At 35.2% G+C, this 26,089-nt stretch overlaps 2 protein-coding genes and 1 non-coding gene across 3 annotated transcripts; 1 reads left to right on the forward strand and 2 right to left on the reverse strand.

Moving 5' to 3' along the window:
- Positions 1–1,640: 1,640 nt before the first annotated feature.
- LOC141694748 (small nucleolar RNA R71) lies at positions 1,641–1,747 on the reverse strand. The gene has a single exon (XR_012564032.1). It is a non-coding gene; the product is annotated as a small nucleolar RNA R71 (small nucleolar RNA).
- Positions 1,748–20,892: 19,145 nt separating this feature from the next.
- LOC141691863 (actin-depolymerizing factor) lies at positions 20,893–23,035 on the forward strand. Its single transcript, XM_074496615.1, has 3 exons — positions 20,893–21,180; positions 21,569–21,834; positions 22,654–23,035. Exons 1-3 carry the CDS (start codon positions 21,160–21,162, stop codon positions 22,802–22,804), a joined length of 438 nt encoding a protein of 145 aa, XP_074352716.1. The 5' UTR covers positions 20,893–21,159; the 3' UTR covers positions 22,805–23,035.
- A 140-nt stretch (positions 23,036–23,175) lies between these two features.
- Positions 23,176–25,840, reverse strand: LOC141691862 (inorganic phosphate transporter 1-4-like). The gene is made up of 2 exons (XM_074496614.1): positions 25,663–25,840; positions 23,176–25,014 (listed from the first exon to the last, which is right to left on the reverse strand). Exon 2 carries the CDS (start codon positions 24,909–24,911, stop codon positions 23,316–23,318), a length of 1,596 nt encoding a protein of 531 aa, XP_074352715.1. The 5' UTR covers positions 24,912–25,014; positions 25,663–25,840; the 3' UTR covers positions 23,176–23,315.
- Positions 25,841–26,089: the final 249 nt, after the last annotated feature.

A 26,089-nucleotide genomic window follows, 5' to 3' on the forward strand; every position in this document is an offset into this window, starting at 1 on the left:
TTATTTCCTAACAACAACTAAGAATTACAGCTTGATACCAGAGAGTGAAATGTGCTACCATACTAAACTTATTGCTAAGTAAAGCTACTCCTTCAACGGATAGCCAAGATGGTCTTATCCGTTGAGGCTACAAATACTAGATTTCTACTTAAGTGTTTTGCTTAACTTATCATCAAACTAATACACATATTCCTAACAATAGGTGTTATGGCTAACTGATAAGTGGATTTTATATCTACTTGGAACGCTTCATTACAAGCTTAAGTTGGTGTTTTGGACTCAAGTTGTTGGTATTTTTGATGTATTTTTGTGTTATTGCATTTCAGGCATCAGTTAAAGGAAGAAAGAAGCTTTTCAAAGAATTATGCTGAAAAAGATCAGAATTGGAAGCCTAGGCCATTCTCAATTTTTAGAGAATCTCTTTAGCTTCGCGTGGGCATTTGAATCGCCTAATTCTGACGAGCAGAACTCAAGATATGGCCAAAACAAGATTGGTCAGAAAAATTCCAGAATGTCAGTGCGGCCATGCCAGAAGGCAGCGCGCCCGCGCCGCTGAAACACTATTTCAGCGAGGCCGCGTGACCCCAGAATCCTGATTTTAGATAAAATTGAAGATTTTGAGAGTCCTGAGCATCCTGGAGCCTATATATACCCATAAAAAGACGCTTTTAACAACAAGGAGTCCTGAGAGAGCAATAAGAAGACCTAGAGAGCACGAGAAGGCTATGGAGAATAAGACTCTTGTTTTCTTCAATATAGTTGATACTTGGATACTTATTTTCGATTTGTCTTTAAACCCTAGCACTCTTTTATTATTTATTATCATGCTTTCATTGGAACCCATGGTGATGATGAGTTCAATTATGAACTAATCGTTATCGTGGGGTTCTAACGGATTTATTTATGGATTTCAATAGTTAATTTATTTCAATATCTTGGTGTGTGGTGATTGATTGATATCCTAGCATTGAGTGATAACCATACATTGTTGCATAGGTGCATAAACTGAACTTAACCTAAACCAGTCTCTGTGGGAACGAATCTGATTTATATCATATACTACTTGCGAACGCGTATACTTGCGTGAATATTAGCGCATGTTTTCACCCTAACAAGTTTTTGGCGCCGCTGCCGGGGACTCGGTGTTAATTTTTAGTTTATCTGCTTGTCATCAGTGGTCGTTAAAATTCACCGACTCGGATTCTTTTACTTTTACGGTTTATTTGTTTGTGTTTCAGGTACTCATTACAATGGGAGATCCAACAGCACGAACGAAAGCCTTGATGGATTTTTCTCAACCCAAGATCAATGACATTCAATCTAGCATTGTCAGGCCAGCTATCACAGCTAATACCTTTGAGATCAAGCCTGACATAATTCAATGGGTGCAGAATCCAATCCAGTTTGGGGGTTCTTCAACGAAAGATCCCAATATACACATTAGGGATTTCATTGAGATCTGCGACACCTTCAAGTTTAACGGTGTTTCTGAAGATGTTGTGAAGCTGAGACTATTCCCATTCTCTCAGAGGGATAAGGCTAAGAGCTGGTTACACTCTCTACTAGATGGTTCGATTACTACTTGGGAAGACCTTGCTCAAAAGTTTCTCACAAAATTCTTCCCTATGGCAAAGACAGCTGCAATCAGGAATATTCTTACTCAATTTGCGCAGCAAACGGGAGAATCTTTGTGTGAAGCTTGGGAGCGCTACAAGGAGATGCTTAGGAAGTGTCCTCATCATGGAATGCCTGATTGGATGATCATCAATTGCTTCTATAACGGTTTGGGAGCACAATCAAGACCCATAATTGATGCAGCATCAAGTGAAGCATTATGGGCAAAGAGCTATGAGGAAGCTTATGATTTAATTGAACTGATAGATGCTAATGAATATTAGTATCCAGCCCAGATATTGCCACAGGGCAAGGTAACAGGAGTTCTTGAAGTGGATACAGCTACGACTATCACTGCTCAACTAAAGGCGTTGTCTATGAAGATTGATTTTCTGGCTAACTATGGTGTTAATCAGATAACCAGAGTTTGTGAGCTGTGTGCAGGTTCACATGCGATGGAGCAATGCGCTATATCTAGTGAATCAACTCAGTTTGTGAGTAAATTTCAGAGATCTCAGCAACCAGTTCCAGACACTTATTATCTTGACAACCGGAATCATGCTAACTTCAGCTGGAGCAACAATCAGAATGTGGTACAACAACCTTATCAGCAGTTTGGATCCAATCAATTCAATCCTCCTGGTTTTCAGCAACAATTTGTACCAAGACAACAACTCCAACTTCAATAATGAACTCATGATGCAAGTCAATCTTCGAATAAAAAATCTGAATTGGAGGAGTTGAGGCTTATGTGCAAAAACAGGCTCATATATGCCAAAGCCAGGTTGTTTCTATCCGGAATCTGGAGAACCAAATAGGGAAAATTGCTAACATCTTATTAAATCGACCACCAGAACGCTTCCTAGTGATACAGAAACCAATCCAGGTGAGAGGAAAGTTGAAAAATAGGTGAACGCCATCACCTTGAGGTTTGGAAGGGTCGCAAGTCCCCAAATTCAGCAAGATGAAGAGTCTGAAAATTTAGTCCAGAATGTAGGTGCATCTGCACCCTTGTAAATTCCAGAAAATGAGATTGTGGATGAAGAAGAAGTGCAGAAGGAAGCAGGGTGGAACCAAGGAAGACTACTGTGGAACACACTCCTCCTGAGGGTAATACAGGGGAGAAACAGATCTATCCTCCACCCCTTTTCCTAAAAGGCTGCAGAAGCAGAAGTTGGATAAGCAATTTGCTAAGTTTCTGGAGGTGTTCAAGAAACTTCATATCAACATACCTTTCGCTGAAGCTCTTGAACATATGCCTAGCTATACGAGGTTTTTGAAAGGTATTCTCTCTCGGAAAGTGAAGCTCGATGACTTAGAGACCATTGCTCTTACGGAGGAATGCAGTGCTGTGCTGCAACAGAAGTTGCCTCTGAAGCTTAAAGATCCTGGAAGCTTCACTATTTCTTGTACCATCGGAAACTTATCATTTGACAAGTGTTTATGTGATTTGGGAGCTAGCATCAATCTGATGCCCTTGTCTATCTTCAAGAAGCTTGGTCTACCTGATCCGAAGCCGACATATATGTCCTTACAGTTGGCCAATCATTCTATTAAATATCCACGAGGCATTGTGGAGGATGTGTTGGTCAAGGTGGATAAACTTATCTTTCCTGCTGACTTTGTAATTCTTGACTTTGAGGAGGATAAGAAGATTCCCATTATCTTGGGGAGACCATTCTTAGCTACTGGCCGAACTATGATCGATATGCAAAAAGGAGAGCTTACGATGAAGGTTTACGATCAAAAGGTCACTTTTAATGTGTTCAAGGCAATAAAGTTACCCACAGCTAAATAGGAGTGCTTTAAAGTAGAGCGGGTCGACTCTGGAGTGAATTCGGAACTTGAGCAATTGCCAAAGTCAGATACCCTAGAGAGATCCTTAATAGGGGAATCAGTTATTAAAAATGAAGAAGGATCAAAGCAACTACAGGTTTTGAATGCACCTCCGTGGAGGAGGAAGTTGGATATGCCATTTGATTCTCTTGGGTTAGCAGAGCTGAAAATTTCTCAAGAGCATTTTGAACCATCTATTGAAGAAGCTCCCACACTTGAGCTCAACCGAATGCCAGATCACTTGAGTTATTCATTCTTAGGTGCACCCCATGATAAGGGGTTGGGATATATTTTTGATGATATAGAGAGTGGCTGGACGGATCCTCTAGTGCCTACAGAGGGTTCTTCTCATGTGCAGCAGGTAGTTGATAGGACTGGTGTTGGTGATGAGCAGTACAGGAGAGTGGCTAGGCGTATGGAGGCCATGCACGACATTCACCATCATTTTGCTGCAGATTTGACATAGGCTTTGGGCACTATTTTCCGAGCCACTGGTGTCGAGGTTGATTGGCTACCTGATCCTCCACCCGAAGAGGGTGATCTTTCTGACGACTAGGTAAGCCTGAAATCCTTATTATTGCCTTCAATGAGGACATTGAAAATTTTAAGTTTGGGGGTGATAATGTAAGGATTAGTTTGTGTGTGTCCATATAGTTCATATAGATTCATGTTGCATGTTTAGTTGTATTTCATTCAGATTTTTGCATGATTGTTCATATAGGACATATTTGTTTATTTTTATGTGATTTCATATAGTTGCATTTGCATGCATATTTAGCATGATCCCTTAAGATGAACTATGTTATTTGATAAGTTGATGTTGATTTGAATGTGGTGATGACAAATAGAGGGATGTTTAAGTCTTAATGAATTGATTTGCATGCCAGAAACAAAAAATTTCATAAAGTCTTATTGGGTTGCTTTTGACCTAGATCATTATCATACTTGTTTGTTGTTAAGATTTAATCACTTGGTTATATTTAGAATTTGTGATATTCTCGTAATGACGTAAAAATACAGATTTTTTTATCTGGAGAAAAACTTGGATTTCATTGCTAGTTGTTGTAAGGATAGGCGTCAAATGGCTAGTAGTCAGCTCATATTTTTATGAGTAGTCTAGGGTTGAATGAGATGGAGCGAAACACACTCATTCAGAAATTGTTGAAAAAAAAGAAAAAAAGAGAAAAGAAAAAGAAAAAAAAGTATGTGTTTATGCATAATTGATCAAGAGTGAGCTCTTTAATACTCGAGTTATTAAGTTCTAGGGGACTTTGTGCCTAGTGACCTAAGGCTTTTATAGTCTGGAATCCGCTAACCTAACGCTCGCTGCATGGGTATTATTGCATAAGTCTTTTGGGACCTCATTCATTGCACGGTCAAATAAGCATCTTTGTTATGTGTTCAATAATAGCATGAAGCCTTGTATAACTCTAGTAGAAAGGATATGTTGTGAGTCATTATGCGTTTAACGTCAATTCTAGTTATAAACTTGTGATTGTTTTGATGAAAGATAAGTTATTATTAGATATATTTGTGATGTCATGTCTAATAATGATTTGTATTTAGTTTTCAGATCTTAACTAACAGGACAAATCAGGACTTAACTGGAAATCAATACTTATACTGAAGTCAGAACTTAAGATATCAGAACTTAAGTTATCAGAACTTAAGATATCAGAAGATATTTATCAGGAGATAATATCAGGACTTAAGAAGACTTTCAGATGAGGAAGACGACTAATTGAAGGAAAGAAGATTAAGGCAAACACAAGAAGAGATATGCATGGAGAAGAATTCTATGAAGAGTAGAATACTTGGAAGAAAAGATAACTAGTTGATATATTTTAGGATGCAGACTTATGTTCGATATCAATTAGAAGTTTATCTTGTAACTGTGTGTCTATATAAACACAGCATAGGGTTTACACTATAAGTGTTATCTTAATCGAGGATATAATTCATTGTAACCTTAGCAGCTCTCGTGATATTTTTTCATCACTGAGGGAGAACGGCTCCATTGTAATACTGTTTCATTAATAATATTATTCTGTGTTTCATACTTGTGTTCTTCATTCAATTTGATTGTACTAGAAAATGTATTCAACCCCCTTCTACAGTGTGTGTGACCTAACAAGTGGTATCAGAGTAGTCTGTTAACATATATACAGTAAAGATCCAAAACAATCATGTCTGAAGAAGAGAAAACTCCAACCAAGCCCACCAAAACTGAAGAAACTCCAAAGACTCAAATCCATAATCGATATGAGACTATTAGGGTTCCTCTACTGAAACCTTCTGCGTATCCCATATGGAAAGTGAGGATGACTATGTTTCTGGAAGCTACAGATCCAGAATACCTTGACAGAATTAATGAAGGTCCACATAAGCCAACCAAGCTGTCTGTTGTAGTTGCAGATCAGCCAGCACAGACTGTACCAAAGGAGAAAAGTGAATATACAGCTGAAGATATATCATCTATTGCCAAGGATGCAAAGGTAAGGCATTTGCTGCATAGTGCCATTGATAATGTCTTGTCAAATAGGGTAATTAACTGCAAGACTGCAAAGGAGATATGGGATGCCTTGGAGACAAGATTCCAGGGAACTGATTTAATTAAGAAAAACAGGAGGACTATACTCACTCAAGAGTATGAGCACTTTGACTCAAAACTTGATGAGTCATTAACTAGTTTATATGATAGATTTTTCAAACTCTTGAATGATCTGTCACTGGTGGATAAGGAATATGATCTTGAAGATACTAATCTTAAATTCCTTTTAGCTCTTCCTGAAAATTGGGATTTGAAGGCAACTACTATAAGAGACAACTATGCTCTTGATGAAATTTATGGAATGCTCAAAACTAATGAACTTAAGATGGATAAAAGAAGCAAGAGGCATGTGAGAAAGTCAAGAATAGTTGCTCTTAAGGCTGAGGAGGAATCCCCCAAAGTGGTTATCTCAAATAAAGGCAAAGGAAAAGCTCTCATCATAAAGTCTGATACTGAGTCATCAAGTTCTGATAGTGATGAGGATTCAGAAACTGAAAGTCTATCTGAGATGGATGCTGATGAAGATATGATGAAATTGTGTGCTCTTATGGTGAAGGGTATCACAAAGATAGCCTACAGGAAATTCAGAAGGGGAAAGAAGTTTTCCTGGAAAAGTGAAAGTTCTGATAAGAAGGGATTCATAAAATCTGAAGGCAAAGCTGGAAAGTCTGACATAGGAGATTACTCAAATGTTAAATGCTACAATTATGGTGAGAAAGGCCACATATCTCCTGATTGCAAGAAAGGAAAAAGTGACAACGGCAAGGCACTTGTCACAAAGAAGAAAAGCTGGACAGACACTTCAGATTCTGAACATGAGGAGAACTATGCCTTGATGGCAAATGCTAATAGCAGTTCTGAAGCTGCTGAGCTAAAGGTACCTCAAACAACTTATGCTTTTCATACTGATGATAATACTGAGTTGAGATCTTATCTTAAAACCATATTCATTAGTTATAGAGATCAGATTTTAACTTGTGATAGGTTAACTTCTGAAAATATGGCTTTTAAGAAAAGGAATGACTATTTAGAAAAAGAGTTAGTTATGTTCCATCAAACTCAGAAAGAAAGAGATGATGCTTTTTATGTTAGAGATGAAGTGTTAAAATTAAATCAATCTCTAAAAACTGAATTAGAAAAGGAAAGAGAGGTTATCAGGACTTGGACTAACTCTGGCAAAATAACTCAGAATTTATTAAGTAGTGGAAACTGGAAAGAGGGCTTAGGTTATGGAGATGATAAAAGTGAAACGGGAACTGAACAAATTAAGCCAATTATTGTTAAACAAACTACTAAGCCAAAGTTAAATCCTGTTAAGTTTGTATCTAAATCTGTAAAGTCTGATTCTGAAAAGATGAAAGATACTGAGACAGAAGTTAAGGCAGAGTCAACTTCTGACAAATTAAAACAGGATAAGACAATTGAAGTTAACATAGGCTTAATGACAAAGAAGCAGCTTAAGTATAAGCTGAAAGAGATTAAGGATGTAAACAAGGTAAAGCCACCTAGGAAAAATAGGAATTGAAAGGAAGGTGTGAATAAAAGCAATAATTATATGCCTGTTCCTAATGCTCCTAGAAAGAAATGCTATAACTGTGGAAATTCTAACCATCTGGCTTCTTTTTGCAGGAAGAATAAGAATATAAAATCCTTACCTTCTAAGTCAGGAGTTAAGAGTCAGTCTGTTAGGTTTAAGCCACAAAATCCTTGTTTTCATTGTGGCAGTTTATGGCATTCCATTTATACTTGTAAGGAATATCATAGTTTGTACTATGATTATTATCAAATAAAACCTTCTTTAAAGAAAGTTAGCATTATTCTTTCTAGTGTAAGTTCTGATGCAAAGTCTGATACTGTAAATTCTGATAAGAAAAATGTTAACATAAACTCTGATGTTAAATCCGCTGCAAATGTTAACAAACTTAATAAGGCCAAAGGATCCAAGCAAGTCTGGGTCCTTAAAACTAATCATTAGTGGTCTTTGTGATGGCAGGGCAATAGGAAAAACTTTCTAGTTCTGGACAGTGGATGTTTAGGACATATGACTGGAAATAAAGCCCTGCTATCAGACTTTGTGGAGAAAGCTGGCCCATGTGTTTCTTATGGAGATGGCAACATGGGAAAAACTCTGAGATATGGCAATATCAATCTTGGGAATGTCATCATTGAAAAAGTAGCTCTTGTCTCAAGACTTAAACACAATCTGCTGAGTGTTAGTCAAAACTGTGACATATGTTATCATCTGGATTTCTTTGAAGAACACTGTGAAGTTGTAAGCAAATCTACAGGCAAAGTTGTTCTAAAGGGATACAGGCATGGTAACATTTATGAAGCCAAGCTTTCAACAAGTTCTGATGGTTCTGCAATCTGTCTGTTAAGTAGAGCATCAATTGAAGAAAGCTGGGATTGGCACAAGAAACTCTCTCATTTAAATTTCAACAATATAAATGAACTAGTCAAGAAAGATCTTGTGAGAGGACTGCCAAAATCAGTATTTGCTCCTGATGGCCTTTGTGATTCATGTCAAAAGGCAAAAAAAAAAATCCTCTTTCAAGAGCAAGACTGAATCTTCAATTCTTGAGCTTTATCACCTACTATATGTTGATCTATTTGGTCCAGTGAATGTCATGTCTATTGCAAAGAAGAAATATGCTATGGTTATAGTAGATGAGTTTACCAGATACACATGGGTGTATTTCTTGCACATAAAAAGTGAAACTGCATCTAACTTGATTGATCATGTCAAACAACTGGATAAGTTGGTCAAAGACACTATAAAAATTTTAAGAAGTGATAATGGCACTGAGTTCAAGAATTTGATCATGGAAGAGTTCTGCAAAGACCATGAAGTAAAGCAGGAATTTTCTGCTCCTGGAACTCCACAATTAGCAGATATCTTCACAAAACCATTGTGTGAAGCTACTTTTACAAGATTGGTAAATGAACTTGGAATGGTTTCAGGTTCTTTCTCTAAATCTGCTTAGTTTTGTTCTGTTACATCAGATTTTATGATCAGTATTTACAGAATTCAATCTCTTTGTGTATTCTGTGCTTAAATGAAAAATATGTTTAAGTACTGACTGTTGTCTGATCAATGTTTCTAAACTCTGATAGTGATATGTCTATTTAGGTAACTATTCAATCCTATGAGGATAACTGTGCTAGATGCTGACCTAGTACTCTTCAATAAACAAGGGATCCCATGTAAGAAGTAATTATTTCTGTGGAAATCTATTAACACAAGCAAATTCTGATAATTGGGCTTAGTTGAGTTTACTTTGTCTATCTTATTACTAAGTCACAAACTAGAATAATGCTGCTCATCTGTTAAGTTCTGATGCTAGTAAACCTGTTGAATGAACTAAGTGCCGATAAACCTCACTTATCAAAAGAAAAAAAAATGAAACAAGGATTAAAAATCAGGTACTCCTTTGAGATCTAGAGTAAAAATGTGGAAGGGAAGACCCAAGTGCATTGCTGGTATTAAGTAATATGCATCAGAAAAGCAAATAAAATATTTTCTTGGTGACTTTTCACACTCTATGATTACTGGAGAAATACTCTGATAATAGCATAAATTCTGATAAGCAGTCGTGACTCACTTACACTGAGAAGCCACTGTAAAAAGGAATTTAAAAAGATGCACAAAATTAGCACACAATAGTTGAGGTGGACTCAAGCATGAACTCATTCACCAGTAGGTTTCAGGATAATGACAGCTCTTTAGCAAAGTTTTAGTTATGCCTTATTTCTAAGATGTACTGAAGTAAATCAGACTTTACTCTTTGTCTGATATTTAGCTTAATGCACACACTAACCACTCCATATGAATGATGAAAATCACTGTAGTGATCTATGTTGTTTTAGATGAACAGTCATTGTGTCACATTGCACAAATTCTGAGGACAAGTTTTGATTGCATGTTCTGATGATTATGTTCTGAAGAATATAAATCAAAATTTGTGTGAGGATTTACTAAGATAGGCATTCATTTTTCGAGTTAAGAGATTATGTTCTGATGACTGTTAAGTTCTGATATAAGTCTAAGTTCTGATATTCACGTCTGATTCTTTACTTGACTTATTTGTGGATAAAATTTGACCTAACAGTCTCAGTTTAAACCTGAATATGTTGAAGTGGAAGATTAATAGTCACTATGGTTAGGGATAGTGGTATTCGTACTTGAACAGTCAACTTTTACTTGCTTCTTGTGCGCATTAAACCATGTTTTCTCTTTCCAATGAATGTTTTTCTTTTTCCAAATCCGGGGAGACGAGGTAGAATTAATTCCACCTGTAAGCATTAAATTTCTTTACGTCTCCTGGCATTCTCTTGCCTATATAAGCAACCACTTCACATCAGCCTTCCCATCAAATCTCTTCTCACAAACTCACCTTCATACTTTTTATATCAAAAACACCATGGTCAGATACAATATGTTTTTGAACTACGAAACTTTCAACATGGAGCTGAGCTGTGCTGATTGGCAGCAGGAATGGCACGTTACTGCCATTCCTGATGAGATATGGGACTCTGTTCCCCAGGAGGTACTTACCCACCTCATGTTCTTCTACATAGACTACCATCGCTATCTGGAGCGATTGGAGGAGGAAAAGCTGGAAGCTCTCCGCCAGCAAGAGCGAATCATACGACTCGCTATTCTGTTTGTCGAGAGTAGGAAGAAGAAATAATTTATTTTCTTCTTCCTGTTTTTCTTCATCATCAGCCTTGCCCTGCTTCTTGAGCTAGGACAAAGGCTGTTGACGTTAGGTTTAGCAGCTTAGGGAAATCTTGTACAAGTTCTGATGTAATTTAAATTTCATGAATGTATTCTCTTGATATGTTAATGAAAATTGTTTTTATTTCAAGATCTTATCTCTGAGATATTTTGTAATGCATTGATAAATCCTGATATATATTCATATTCTGATGATCATACAAATTCTGTTTTCACTTAAGTTCTGATTTTATTTTATCAGTACTTGCTCATCTGATTTATTATGGTCCTTTTCACTTGATTTTTTTTTCAGAATATTGATGTTGCAGTGATAAATAATTAAATAAGTGGGAACGGTTTCAATTTTGAATTAAAACTGTTTCACCTTGATTAATGGAATAATTGGGTAAGTGGAACGATTTTTCCTTGAAAAACTGCACGTGGGTAAGTAATGATTACTGTTTTCTCGTGCCCAGTAACTATCCGTTATTACTGCATGTCTGACAGGTGTCCGACGGTTACATTTTTTTTAAGGTATAAGTAAGACAGAGAGAGGATTTTTTTTTAATCTTTTATTTCCTTTCACACTTTTTCTCTCTAATTGCTTTTACTCTCTTACTTCTTCTAACGTTGGTTTTTCATATAGACATTCTATCAAACACCTAACAGGCACTTACACATCTCGATTAATTTCATGGCACCAAAGGATTTAATCATTGATGGAGCTAAATTTGTTCCAAACAATTATGCTGTTATTCTTGATAATGCTGAAGCTCCGTCTGAATTGCATTTTGTGCAAGATCTTCTTGCACATAGTGAAATTGGGTATGCGTTGACCCAACCTTCCGTCTTCTCCAACCAACAAGTTCTGACACTTTGGAGGACTGGAAACTTTGATAATGGTGGTTCAAATGGTACTCCTAGTATTATTTTCGAAGTGGGTGATTCTTCATATGCAGTTACTCCTGGTATAATACGTAAGGCTCTACATCTCCCAGAAGGATGTATTTTTTCAATTCCAGAGGAATCAGCTCTTCAGGAGTTAATGGCCAGTTTGGGATATGAACAGAGTTTGGCAAAGCTTGGGCAGTTGAAACGGGCTCATATCAGAAGGGAATGGAGCTTCTTCTTCGACTGCATCACTAAAGCTTTTGGGAATAAGTGTTCGAATTTTGATGCCATCCCCATAATGAATCAGCACATCGGGTATGCCATTATAAACCAAACTCATTATAATTTTGCAACGGCTATAATTGGTTTTATTGGGGATAGGATGACAGAGGATAGGAATGTTGTCTACTTTGCTAGATTCTGTCAACTTATATATACTTTTTGTACTGATGAACCTCAACTAATTAGTACCTCAACTCCACCTTTTAAAGTTGCAAAACGATACTTTAATGACCTGGTAAATGCTGACACTAAGAAACCAGTGCTTAGACCTTTACAGATTCCTCAGTCTGTAAAACAGATCTTAGTAAATGCTGATCCTGATACTTATAATTCTATTTATCCTGATATCCAATCAACAACAACCTCCCAAACACCACAACAACCATCAGCACTTACCATCCATATTACTCAACCTACACTAAGACAATATCTTAGATCATATCTCTCAACTTCACAGACAGTTCAATCCTCATCCTCAGAACCTCCTGTGAACCCTTCATCTTCTAAGCCTAAGAGGACAAAGACTGTTCCTCAAACACCTCAAAAGAGAAGGAGGATTGCTTTGAGAGATGAATCTGATACTGAGGAACAGGTTCCTTCTTCAGAACCTGTTGTTAAAGAAGCTGAGAAAGTGACTTCTCGGAAGGATTCTGGAATTGGGGGATCTAGGCTTCTCAAGAGGCTTAGAAGAATGACTGTTCCTGATACTCCCAAGGAATCCATATCTACAAAGAGATACAAGAAACAGAGGGCAAAAAGGCCATTTTCAGATGATGAAGAAGCAGCAGCTAAGGAAGGGGATCAGGAATCTCTGATCTCACAAGAAAAGGAATCTGCTCCAGTCCCTACTTCTCCATCAACTCCATCTCAGAAAGTTGTTACTGAAAAGGCCAACACACCATCTGTATCTCCTGTTCAAAAGTCTGTATCTCCTGTTGTTCCAGGCACAAGTGCTGAAATTGATATTCAGACCTTGGTTGTGCCTGAAGTACTTTACTTTGAAGCTCCAACAACAACTAATCCATCAACAACACCTGTTATTGATGCTGCTCACACTCCAGAATTATCTACTACACCTTCTCTGCATCTAGATGCTGATGATCAGAATATAGGTGAGCATCAGGATATGGCTATTGATCAGAACTTGGAACCAGATCAGCAATTAGAGGATGCCGAAGCCTCCATTGCTACTCACACTGTTGTTCTATCAGAAGATACTGATTCTGTAAGTTCTGATGCTGTAAATGCTGGAGATACTGGTGATGCTGCTCTACAAGCAGATACTGATGAAGCATGTCCTTCAGGACATGCCCCTCATCAAACAGTTCTTAAATCTGAACTTGTTAAGAAGTTTGTTACCATAGAAGCACCAGTGCCTCGGAGTGAAACTCCTGCAGGACAGGAGTGGACTAAGGAATGGAACTCAGTCTCTTGTGTTCCATCTGCAAAGAATCTTGCTGAGCACTTGACAAAAGCTGATGAAATGTTAATTTCTGATGATTTCAAAACCCAGCTTAGAGTCACTGCATTGAGTACTAAACATCTACAAGGTCTCCATTCAACTACTCATGCAGAGTTACACAAGATTCAGGAAGCATTCATCAAACAGGACCAAATTCAGAAAATTGACAAGAAAAAGTTCTTCCAACCTACCTTTGACAGGATTGCTTATATTGAGAAGACTCAAGAGAAACAACAAGCTCAGATTGATGATATTATGAAAAATCAAGCTTCTCAGCAATCTCAACTTACTGAAATCCAAGCCTCAGTGGAATTGCTTGTCTCTCTTCTACTACCTGCTGATGCCAAAAAGGGGGAGAGAGTAATTAAGTCCAAATGTAAGACTGCCAAGACACTGAAAGGGAAGGATGATGAAAAGGATGATCAAGGAAACTCTGGAATGGGTAGAGGTCATAGTCAAGGTAGAGGTTTATCATCAAGAAAAGCTGAAATCACAAGTTACAGGACAAGTTCTGATACTGGAAAAAGAATTAGTTCTGCTACTGGTAAAAGGATAAGTTCTGATGAACTTTTAGATCTTGATGAAGAAATGTCAAGACAGTTATTTCTTCGGGAAAATCCAGGAATGGACTTGGAGAGTTTAATGGAAGAAGAAGCCAGACTTAAATCAGAGAAAGTCACATCTAAATCTGAAGCTTCTGGTAAAAAGACACTTTCAAAACTCAAAGGCATTGTGATAAAAGAAAGGACAAATACTGAAGCAACATTGGCTAAATCACAACCGCAGATAGATCCAAGATCCAAGGGTAAAGAAAAGGTTGGTGAACCTATCAAGGTTTATGTACCTCCTGAGAATGAAGAAATCACTGATGAAAAGGATGATCTTGCTCTGACTTCAAGAAAAGTTCTTAAAACAACCTCTGACATGGCTCAAGTTGTTCAGAGTCAAGAGACAGTAAGTTCTGATATTCCAAAGAAGCAAGTAACATCTGACATAGCTCAAGTTAACTTGATATCAGAAGATAGACCAAAGAAACTCCTACCAGGATTCACTAAAGCAAAACAGACTCAACCTTTGAAGACTGCTGCAAGTGGTTTTGAAGCAAGAGTAGTTACTGGAAAGGAAGCAAGAGATAAAACTGGATTGGGAAGTGTTGATGAAAGAAGAATACAGAACACTACCAATGATCCAACTTCTTTAAGTGAACCAGGTATTGGAGAAACTCCTGAGAGATTGAATCAACTGGAATCTGTACAAATGGTTTACCATACCTACTTGAAAGAACACATCTTTTTGTACTTCATGACAGATGGTAGGGTTTATCATATAAGGCAAAATGCCATTCCATTGAAGTATTTTGAAGAACTGGAGCATGTACTATTCTTACTTCAAGTGGATGACAAATTGACAGGAAGTGCTGCAAACTATTTGAAGGATCAGATTCAGAGACAGAAAAGACTTTATTCTATTAAGTCTGACAGCACATATGTTCCAAAGTACAGAGATCACAAGGGTGATATAGTTGAAATGAAGCCCAACACTGCTAAGATTATAACTACCTTTCTAGGTTACAGGGCTGTGGAATTCAATCTTGAGTCTGATAAAGCTTACTTGATCAGACTGGATCAGGATATAAGAAAAGCAAAGATTAATGATCTCAGGGCTGCAATCTTTCAAATTGGTGAAGATAATGCAGAGCTTAAAGATGCTAAAAGGAGGATGATTGATGAACTTAGATATGCTGAGAGATGTTTGTTGAAGAACTATCTCAGAACAACTCCTGACATCAGAGAGATCAGAAGATGAAGCCAAGTCAAGATCTACAACTGATTAAATTCTGATATTTGTACAGACTGAAGCTGTTATCAGAAGTTAAATGTTGGTAAAGATTTAAGGACTGTAAGTTGTAGTTATCTAGTCTAATTCTCATGCATTTGTACTTAATGTTTTTGACATCATCAAATATCTGTTAAACTTGTATATTATGCTAATTTACAAGTTGGGAAGACTGTTAGATATATTTGATAATGTCATGGCTAATATGATTTATGTTTAGTTTTCAGATCTTACTTAAACAGGATAAATCAGTACTTACTGGAAGTCAGGACTTAAGGATATCAGTACTTATATTATCAGGAGATAATCATCAGAAGATGGATATCAGAACTTAAGTGCTGGAGTATGTTCAGATAAGGATAGTAGTTGATTAAAGGAAAGAAGATCGAGATAAACATAAGAAGAGATATGCATGAAGAAGGAGTTCCGTGAAGAATGGAATACTTGGAAGAAAAGATATCTGATTGATATATTTTAGGAAGCAGAATTATATTCCATATCAATTAGCGATTATCTTGTAACTGTGTAGTATATAAACACAGACATAGGGTTTACACTAGAAGTGTTATCATATTCGAGAAGATTATTCATTGTAACCCTAGCAGCTCTCGTGATATTTGTTCATCACTGAGAGGTAACAGTTCCATACTGTAACAGAGTTTATTGTTTCAATAAAGTTTGTTTTCTGTTACTTGAAATATTAAAAGTTCGATTTGATTGTATTTTACACTGTATTCACCCCCTCTACAGTGTGTGTGACCTAACATTTACTTATGAATTTCAATAGTTAATTTGTTTCAATATCTTGGTGTGTGGTGATTGATTGATATCCTAGTATTGGTTGTGCTTATTAGTCTTATGTGCGTAGCTAATATATAAGATAGTGTGTTAATCTCTATTGAAGCGAAAGTGAATATAGAGATTTAGAACTTGCCATGCTAGCATAGGTTCATGTGTTATTGTTATGCATGATTCGTAGGTAAGTTTAACCATCTTACTTGCCCTATGTAATCACGATAGATAACTTACGCATTAAACCATTATATTTTCAATTCTTATAGACATATAAGGACTAAGCATAATTGGTATCTATTCAACTTCTATCTCTTTTTTGGATGCTTGGTAGTAGGGTATTCGTACAACAAAAGTTGGCGTTTACTATTTTCGTGTTATCTGATTAGTGTCATAACCATTGCATGCTAAGGTTAAGAACAAAAAGGCTATTGAATGAAGTATTTAATGAAGTTAGGATCCCATGTTTGTCATATATAGTAATTTAACCTCAATTCTCTTAGTTAATGTTATTTAGTATAATCTCTTAGTTTAATCAAAACTCAATTTGTTATTTGTCTTAGTATTGAGCGATAACCATACATTGTTGCATAGGTGCATAAATTGAACTTAATATAAACCAGTCTCTGTGGGAACGAATCTGATTTATATCTTATACTACTTGCGAACGCGTATACTTGCGTGAATATTAGCGCGTGTTTTCGCCCTAAAACTAACTAATATTGATTTTTAGGTATTACCAAATAATTATCAAACTGTCAGACAACTTGCTGCTAAATTCGAATATATATTATCAGTGAGCTGACTGTGAACATACAATGCAGAATAAATAACATCAAGTAAAAAACACACAAGAATTTTATCCAGGTTCGACCCTTACGCCTAATATTCTACATCCTGGTCCCCTACCAAACCCGGTAAGATAATATATTATTGATCACTTAAACCACGATTACAAGACCTAATAATATATCTCCCTTTATCCCTTGTTCCTGATAGCAGCTTGCTGATAACACATGTTTCCTCGAGTGAATTATCCTCTAAGCCCTATACCAAACTTGTATAGCCTTCTCTAGCAATATAACTTCTTGAACCCTTGTTATCCAAGCTCAACTACTCAGTAACAAATATTTACACATTCAACAATATTAATCACATAGAAAGATACAACTCAAACTATGAACTCAATATATATACGTGTATAATCTAGAGCTCAAACTAAAAAATATTCAATGAGGTGTGAAGTTGCATTTTCAGAAATCTTGGTATATATCTTATGATCAGTCGTAAAATGAACACACCACTATGTATTTATAAGATGACTAATGTTCAAATAATCAAACAACACACAACGGTCTTGAGTCCGACTCTCACATTTATTTGTTATGATAATTTGAATATTAACAACTTATAAACCATGTTTAAACTGAAGATAAGATTATAAAAAGTTTATAAGACCGGGTCATCAATTTTGTTTAAAAATAATATAGTGTATAAGTTATTTTTCAGATTACCCAAACCAAATTACAACGGTCTTGAGTCCAACTCTCACGTTTAATTTGTTTGATTAATTGAAACCCTAACATACACATATTTTGTATGTATATTGAAGGTAGTTAAAGAGTAAAAATGTTTTTTATAAAGACACATTTTATACATATCAACCCATATACTTAGAAGTTTATTACGGATAAGAATTTTGAAATAAACAAACTCCTATTAAGTAGGATAAAGATTTTAATAAAGCATTTGGTTAATAACCGAGCTCTAATATTATTGATAATATTATAGATAACACTTATATATATATGTATATGTATTAGAGTCCTTATAAGTGAAGTCCTATGAAATCTCCTTGAAAAACGGGCTTTGACATTATCTCCAACAACTTCTGGGCGGAGGCTTGTAGCTACTACAGGATTTGCATCTAACTGTTAGCTTGCCGACAGGCTTTGCTCCCATACTGTTAGCTTGCTTACATGATCTGTTTTCATACAAATAATATTGATAACATCTTTTTTATCAGTGTTACTGAAATGTCAAGTATGTTCTGCAAAATAAAATAACAACATTCACAAGAAGCTTTATATAATATATCCCTTCTAACTTAAATAGCTTACTAATATAGTCAAATCAACATTTTTAGCTTGTTGTATATTATCATCAAAATTAGTAGTGTAACAATCTTCCCCAATTTGATGATTACGTATCAACTTGATGTTGGGGTGAAAGCCCCCCCCCCACAATTAAACATCCTGCAAGATAAAGTTAAATTGCAGAATTGTAGGTTAAAATATATTCAGTAACAAGATATCATCTTCCTATAACGTGTCATCATCAAAACCAATAAGCTTTCATTTTCAACTAAAACACGTTAAGTTTTGCTATTTTGTCCAACTAACATAGCTCTCTTTTTAAAAATATCACGGCACCCCGTTTTCGAAAATATCATGGGCAATTATATTTATCAAATAAACTAATTTTATTTATAAAATTAAATAATCATATTATAATTACTTATAAACTAATCAATAGCCTTTTTCAATTTAAAGTTATTATCTTGTATTTCTTTCTTTATAAAAGATCCGCTCATTTTCTAAAATAACACGAACATTTCTATCAATAAAATTGAATAATAATATTATAATTAATAACAAAACAAGTATATTTTCCAAGTAAATGGCATTATCCTTTCTATATTGTAAAAATTAAAATATCTCCATTTTATAAAATATCACAAACATATACATGTATATTACATCCTTACAGTGAATGGGGAGCTTTCTACAACCCAGGTTGGCATGTGTTGGAAGTAGACAAAGGAAAGGTAAAATCGTCATTTTACGGATAATAAAAAATCTCACTATTTTTATCCAATATTCTGCTATTATAAATAGAACTATTATACATAGAAGAGATAAACATAACGAGGATTTTATCAATTTTTTTGTAGTTATGACCCCTGACGACCAATGTGATAAAGACCGTTAGATTTTTAAAACAAATAGATCATCTTCGTTAGATCTAAACTAAAATAATATCCTATAACCAACGATAATTATGTATCATAAATTGAACACAATATTATACATTTTCAATGATTTAAATTAAAATGAAGCCGACATCCTAAATTTGAATAGAAACTTTATACAAAATTCATAACGGTCTTTTTTCAGTTTCTGGATATCTTTTTGGAAAGCTTTTAAACTTTCACTGAATTAAATATTATTTGTTGAGATTCGCGTAAGATGTAAAATCGTCAAAATCTGATTCGTAGAACCCAAGATATAGCCGAAAAAAATCATACGAAACTCAATAAATTTTTTTATATGTTTGAACTTTAATTCAAATTCATTTTTTTTTAAATATTTCAAATCAATAAACATTTTTAAGTAATGCACGCTGAAATATTAAAATTTTAGTTTTTGTCGGTTGGTACATGGTACAGTAGTTGGGTTTATATAACTACATAATTACTTTTGTATCGATACTATTTATGCTCGTTCCCCCCTTTTTATTGTCATGTTTGACTTTTAATGGTCAAATTAACCAACTTTTGACAAAAGATTAAAACTCATTCATTTATTAGTTTAAAAAACTGAAAATTACATAGTAAAATGGATTAGTTGTAGTTTTTATTAATATAATTTTTTTAAAATAATTTCAATTATATTTGATATGTAAATTTCATTCAGAATTTAGTCGATTGATCTTTAAAAGTCAAAACATGACAACTAAAAATAAACTAAAGTCAATTCGTATACTATTGATCCGCTTAAAACTTATCTTTTAATTTAAAAATTAATATCTTTCGTAAACACATATATAGATATTAATAAGACTATATCTTTCGATTAGTGATATTATTTTTTCAAAACTTTACAATTTCTAAATAAAAAATATCATGAATAAATGTGTGTGCTTGCGTGTGTGTATATATATATATATATATTATATAAGTAGAGTTATATGGAGTCCACCTTTTTATCGGAGTTCTCGGAGTCCATATATGTTTTTACAAATAAAATATCTTATAAAACGTGCTATCTCGCAAAACATGTTTCACAATTATCCTTACTTCAATAAAATCATGCAAATCTCGTACGTTTACAAGTATAATATGTATGTTCTGCAATATGAACATTTATATCAACATGAACATTTATATTCTGCTAACTAAGAATGTTTTGTAAAATAATATAATTTGTAATGTTCTACGTGTAAATGTAAAATGTATGTAATCTCCGGATTTTCAATAATATAGTGATATTTGAAGAATATCATTTGAAAAATAATATGTTTTGCAAACTTTTAAGCTATATTTTATTTAGAAAAACATATATTGACTCCACAACTGTGTATTTCATAGAACTTAACTCATCATGTATAAATATATAATTATTATCAAATTATATAATCTAAGAATTTAAATGACCAAATTCCATATATGAAATTCCAATTCAAACCAAAAGTACTAACAAGTAAATATTTTCAAACCGTTTTTGAAACGATTTTTGGGATCCTAGTAGCAAATCCAATACAATGTTATCATTCGTTTTATTACTATATTATAATACTAAATGCAAAAAAATCATATAATCTATTATTACAAGAAAAAGTTATATAATTATGATCTTGTATATTATAAAGTATTAAAACTATATTGAAATAGCTTAAAGATTTATGTAAATTTGAAATTAATTATGAAACTAGCATTGAGGTAAAAGTTTAATTTTAACACCAAAATAACTTTTTTCTTACTATATTATAATAATAGTTATAGATATACTGGACTTCCTCTGACATTTATCATGCAAAAAAAATGAATCCAGGGGACGTGGTTCTTTAATTCACACAAGGTATTTTCGTATTTGCAAAAAATTATAACCATAGATAGGATAAAGAGAGACATACATTCCATAGATTGTACAAACACCAAATCCAGAATGCAGTGGACTAAAAGGGACAAGCGGTGACAATGTCACTTTACAGATAAAACCACAAGGGGGGCGGGCTATACAGCTTAAATTTGACGCACCACCTTTGACATCACTTCTTGTTTGATTTTTAGTATTTTTCTTATGTTTTCTTTCACTCTCACATAATCTCTGTGCACCACTACCTTTTTTTTTGCACCTACACAGCTCTTTCTTCCTCAACATCTTTAGCTCATCAATCATGTCCATCAGATTCAGAAGGGTATTTCATCTACATGATACTTATATTTTTTTCATGCCTTGTGTTATTTAAATTTTGTGCCTTTATTGATTGCTAGTTTTTTTTGCTAATTTATTGATTGCTAGTTCTTGTTTTTTAATGTGTTATCCATTTTTGTTTCAAATGATGTTTAGGACCTTAGTGCGTTTTAGAAAAACAAGAATTTGTAGTGTGTTAGTATGTTATAATTATTTGACCAAGTATCCGTTTCCAAATAAGTGTCGTTTTAACTTTTGGCACGTATATTATTTGTTTTGAAACCGGAAGAGTATGATTTATATCGTCCTTTTATTAGAACATAACTAATATTTTGGTGCTTTATTAATACTTTTATAGTGCTTTAAAACTCACAATTTGAAATATTCTCCAGCCAAATGCCTCCTCAGGCATGGGTGTTGCTGGTCAGTGCAAAAGTACATTCTTGGAATTGCAGAGGAAGAAAGTTCACCGATATGTGATCTTTAAGATCGATGAGAAAAAAAATGAGGTGGTTGTTGAGAAGACCGGTGATCCTGCTGAAAGCTATGATGATTTCGCTTCAGCCTTACCTGAGAATGATTGTCGATATGCTGTCTATGACTTTGATTATGTGACTTCTGAGAATTGTCAGAAGAGCAAGATATTTTTCTTGGCATGGTTAGCTCTATATAATTGATTCCTGCAATTATTTCATAATCTAATATCTGTACCAGTATTCGACATTCTACCATACCTTTTTGTTACCTACAGGAAGCAGGACAAGTAATTAATTGCTGAAATGCCGGTTGATACTTGAGATTATAAGCCTCGACACCTAGTTACCTTACTTACTAACACATTGTATCAGTGTCTAGTGATAATGCATTTACGTGTATATATTGATGGCTTTAGGGTATTGTTAGACTAAACTTTTGAATAGAGTTCCAGTTCAACAATGCTCTTTTACTTGTGTATTTCCTTCCTTTCCCTTTTGTTGATTGAGACACCGCTTATTACCTCAGGCAGTGTTCCCTATCAAAATGGGCTCAAAAATCCAAATCAATATCCATTTTTTGTTTATAATTGTTAGTATTCACAAGTTTCTTTCAGAAGACATCACTCCTGTATTAATCTTTTTAATCCCCTATTAAACTGATCCTTTCCGAATTCCCCTGGTTCTTCAGTGCACAGGAGGCATTAACTTCTGTATACACTGGGTTTTAATGCTATATTTGATATTACCAGTAAAGGTAAATTTCTTTAATTTACAAGTACCAAATTAGACCTGTTGGAACATTTCCTGTGGCCTTCCATAACCTCTCATATATAACTTAATTCTAAAATAGTTGATGCTCATTGTATTTACATTTAGTCTGCACTTTGCAGCGTAGAGGATCAAATGCAATATGCTTTACTACATGTTTGAAACTTTCAGTGCTAATCGAGCTTTTCTAACAATTGCAGTACTAATTTCGTTTCTGTTGTGTATTTGAGCAGGTCCCCTGCAACCTCTCGCATCCGTTCCAAGATGCTCTATGCTACATCAAAGGAGAGGTTTAGAAGGGAGATGGATGGTGTTCATTACGAAATTCAAGCTACTGATTCTGCAGAGATGGATCTTGAGGTGCTCAGAGAACGTGCAAATTGAAGTCTCTGTAGTAAAATATGTTCTCCTCAGCAAACAGATGTCTTTCCTGAGGTTTTGCCAACAAATAAATACTGCAGTCTGAGAGGCTGATCAAAGATCTTCTCTAGCTTTGTTAGAGTAATCTAGTTGTCATATGATTCATCTTCGATTGTGCTAATATACTCTTAAACCTTTAAACATGTATTTGACTAGAGATTTTGTTGTATTCAATTCAGATCACCTCATTAGTCACTTGGTCAGTCGATTTTTTTTCTCTTTTTGAAGTGGGCCTCAGTCGAGATTTTTTTTTTTGAAATAAACGTACTTGCTTATATTAATAAACGTCCATCAAAAGATTACTTAAAAGTTAAGAACTGAAGCAAGGCGGAGTATGTGAAATGAAGGATAAAGGAAGTCATAATAATGCAAGAAAAATGTCATAACATACACTATTTGGGCGGGGAGGGGGGGCGGAAGTTGCACAATATCAGCTCATCATGGTCCTGTTCAATTATTGACGCCACTGCTTAAATTAAGATCCTGCTTCATTTGTATTTGCATTTATGTCCTCATTCTCACCTGAAATCTCTTCCAGAGATTTTCCTTTAGATTCGGGAACCAAAAACGTACACAATGTGCCTGCCAGATTGATGAAGCCTATCACGAGGAGTGCATTTTTTACTCCAATGCCTGCAGGATATCCTGCATCAGCCTTGGCCTTGTCTTTGTTCTGAGCCAAATACAAGAACCCGAAAGCACCTACTATTGCACCAAGCTTTCCTGATGCAGCTGATATGCCATGGCAGGTTGATCTCAACCTAGCTGGAAAGATCTCTGCAGGCACAACAAAAGTGGTGGAATTGGGTCCAAAGTTTGCAAAGAAGAATGTCAACGAGTACATCACGACAAATCCAATTCGGTGATCTTTGTGAGTCCAGTGCTCATAGGGAATGGCTAGAGCAAACATGAATATTGTCATCATGGAGAATCCGAGCAACTGAATAGAAAATCTCCCCATCCTATCAATCAGAGCAACTGTGAACCAGTAACCAGGAATGGTACTGAATATAGCTATAAGTGTTTGCGCTCTTGCAATTTTGTATACTTCTTCGATTGCATTCATAGTTTGTGCAGGAGGAATCCATCCAACTGCACTAAATATGTCCTTTTGGAACAGATTTTGGCTGTAAAATGCTATATCAAGCAAAAACCACGTGCTTGTTGTACCTAGCAAGTGAATCCCATGCCGACACAAAAACTCCTTGCTGAACAAACCAAATGACTTTCCTGGTTCTTTGGAAATATGCTCTACCTTCTGTTGTTCAGCCTCAATGTCAGCTTGCAAGACTTTGGACATATCCTTGACAGCCTTTTCCACGTTCTTCGCCACAAGAGCTGTGTAACGTGCAGTTTCAGGCATCTTCATACGCCAATAGTAAGTTAGTAGAGCTGGAAGTGCTCCAACCATCAAAATAATCCTCCAAGCATAATCTGCCTGAGGAACAGTAGAGGCTACAGGGTTGAGCTCATAAGCCGGAGCCCTGAATCTAGCATCAAAAAATGCTGAAATTATGATTGCCAACACCCCACCTGCCAAAATTCCAAAACCTTGCATAGCGAAAACAGCAGCAATAAACGCGCCACGAGTCTTCTTGTTAGCATATTCAGACATAATTGTGGCTGAAAGTGGGTAATCACCGCCAATGCCAAAACCAAGCCAGAATCTAAAGAAACAAAGAGTGGCCATGACAGTTTTAGGGTCCTTCCCAAACGAAAGCCCCGAGGCAATAGAACAGATGGCCATGATCATGAGTGTCATTCCATACACTTTTTTCCTCCCCAGCTTGTCACCAAGCCAACCGAAAAAGAGCTGGCCAGATAGTGTCCCACAGAAAGCTACACCATTGACAGCAGCAGAGACATTGGGAGGCAAAGTGCCTGGTTTTTCAGCACCATCAACATGGTAATATATGCGGCCCAACAATTTAGTGACAAGAGATATGCAAAAAAGATCATAGGCATCTGTGAAAAAACCCATTCCAGCAACTATGATTGCTGTGAAATGATACCACTGAGTTTTGGCAACATCTAGTGCATTAAGAACCTGTAGATTCTCCCCAGGAGCCATGGCAAGTGTTTTCAAATTTTTGATCCCTTCGAAGCTCAGCTACACTAGTCTGCTCTCCCCCTCCCGGACTTTATCTGTATTCTCCTTTTAAAGGGAGTAACCGCTGCAATATAATTTGATCAAAGACCTCTTAGTTGAAAATAATCCTAAAAGTATTTATAGGAAGATAGTACTTGATAAAGACGAAAATTATCGCACTTGAACTTATGAACCCGATCACAGTCCAATACTGATCAGTTTTCTGATGCCAATTAACTTAATTCGAGATTAGTTTTTTGAATTAGTTCTTGTTTAAATTGATAACCGATAAATGTTCATCATGTTTATGTAACACTGTTCATGGAAAGGATAAAAGGCAAGTAAACTAAACCTCTGCAATTAAAGAAAACAGTAAAATAGCAGATCTCTGCAATTAAATAAACATAGAGTAAGCAAATCATGCAGTCTAACATCACTTCTAACCTAAAAAAGATAATCTGGACAAATTAATTACATAACTGTCATTACTTAAAATATTTCATTTATTTACATAAAGATTAAACACCCATTTTATTATCAGTTACCAAATTAATACATTCTAGAATTTGTTTGATTCATTCCTGTAAAAACAGGACACAATTTTACTGAAGACAACAAATGAAATACGTAATGTGGATGAGTGATGACAACATGCAAGAAATCAAGAACATCTTTAGCAAAAAACAAAGAAGAAGAAATCAATATCATTAATGTATTTATTTAAGTGACTGACCTGTTGGGCTTCAGATAAAGAGAAGACAGAGATGAGATACAGAGATGAGAAGAAACTATGTGTGTAATATATGTGTGTTTTATAGAGGAATGGCTGGAGATTTAGATTAGAGTGGTAGATGATACGAGAAGAAAATGATCAGTATACAAAGAACATTTAACAGATTTATGTGTATGTATTGCACTTGCATGCACTGAGAGATGCACACATATAACATATTTATAGGCTTGTTCAGACTACTTAACAAGATGGGAGATTTTGACGCGCATAATTTATTTTTAACTTGGACTCCGTAACAGACGCGTAGTATTTTTAATTTGCCATCTCATTTTATTTTGTAGAGTACTTTAAAAAAATTTAAACAATTTAATTAAGTATAGAAAGCATATGGGGAGGTAAACAAAAATAAAATAACACTTTTTACCGA

The sequence above is a fragment of the Apium graveolens genome, chromosome 10 (genome assembly GCF_009905375.1).
Source record: "Apium graveolens cultivar Ventura chromosome 10, ASM990537v1, whole genome shotgun sequence".
NCBI lineage: Eukaryota > Viridiplantae > Streptophyta > Magnoliopsida > Apiales > Apiaceae > Apium > Apium graveolens.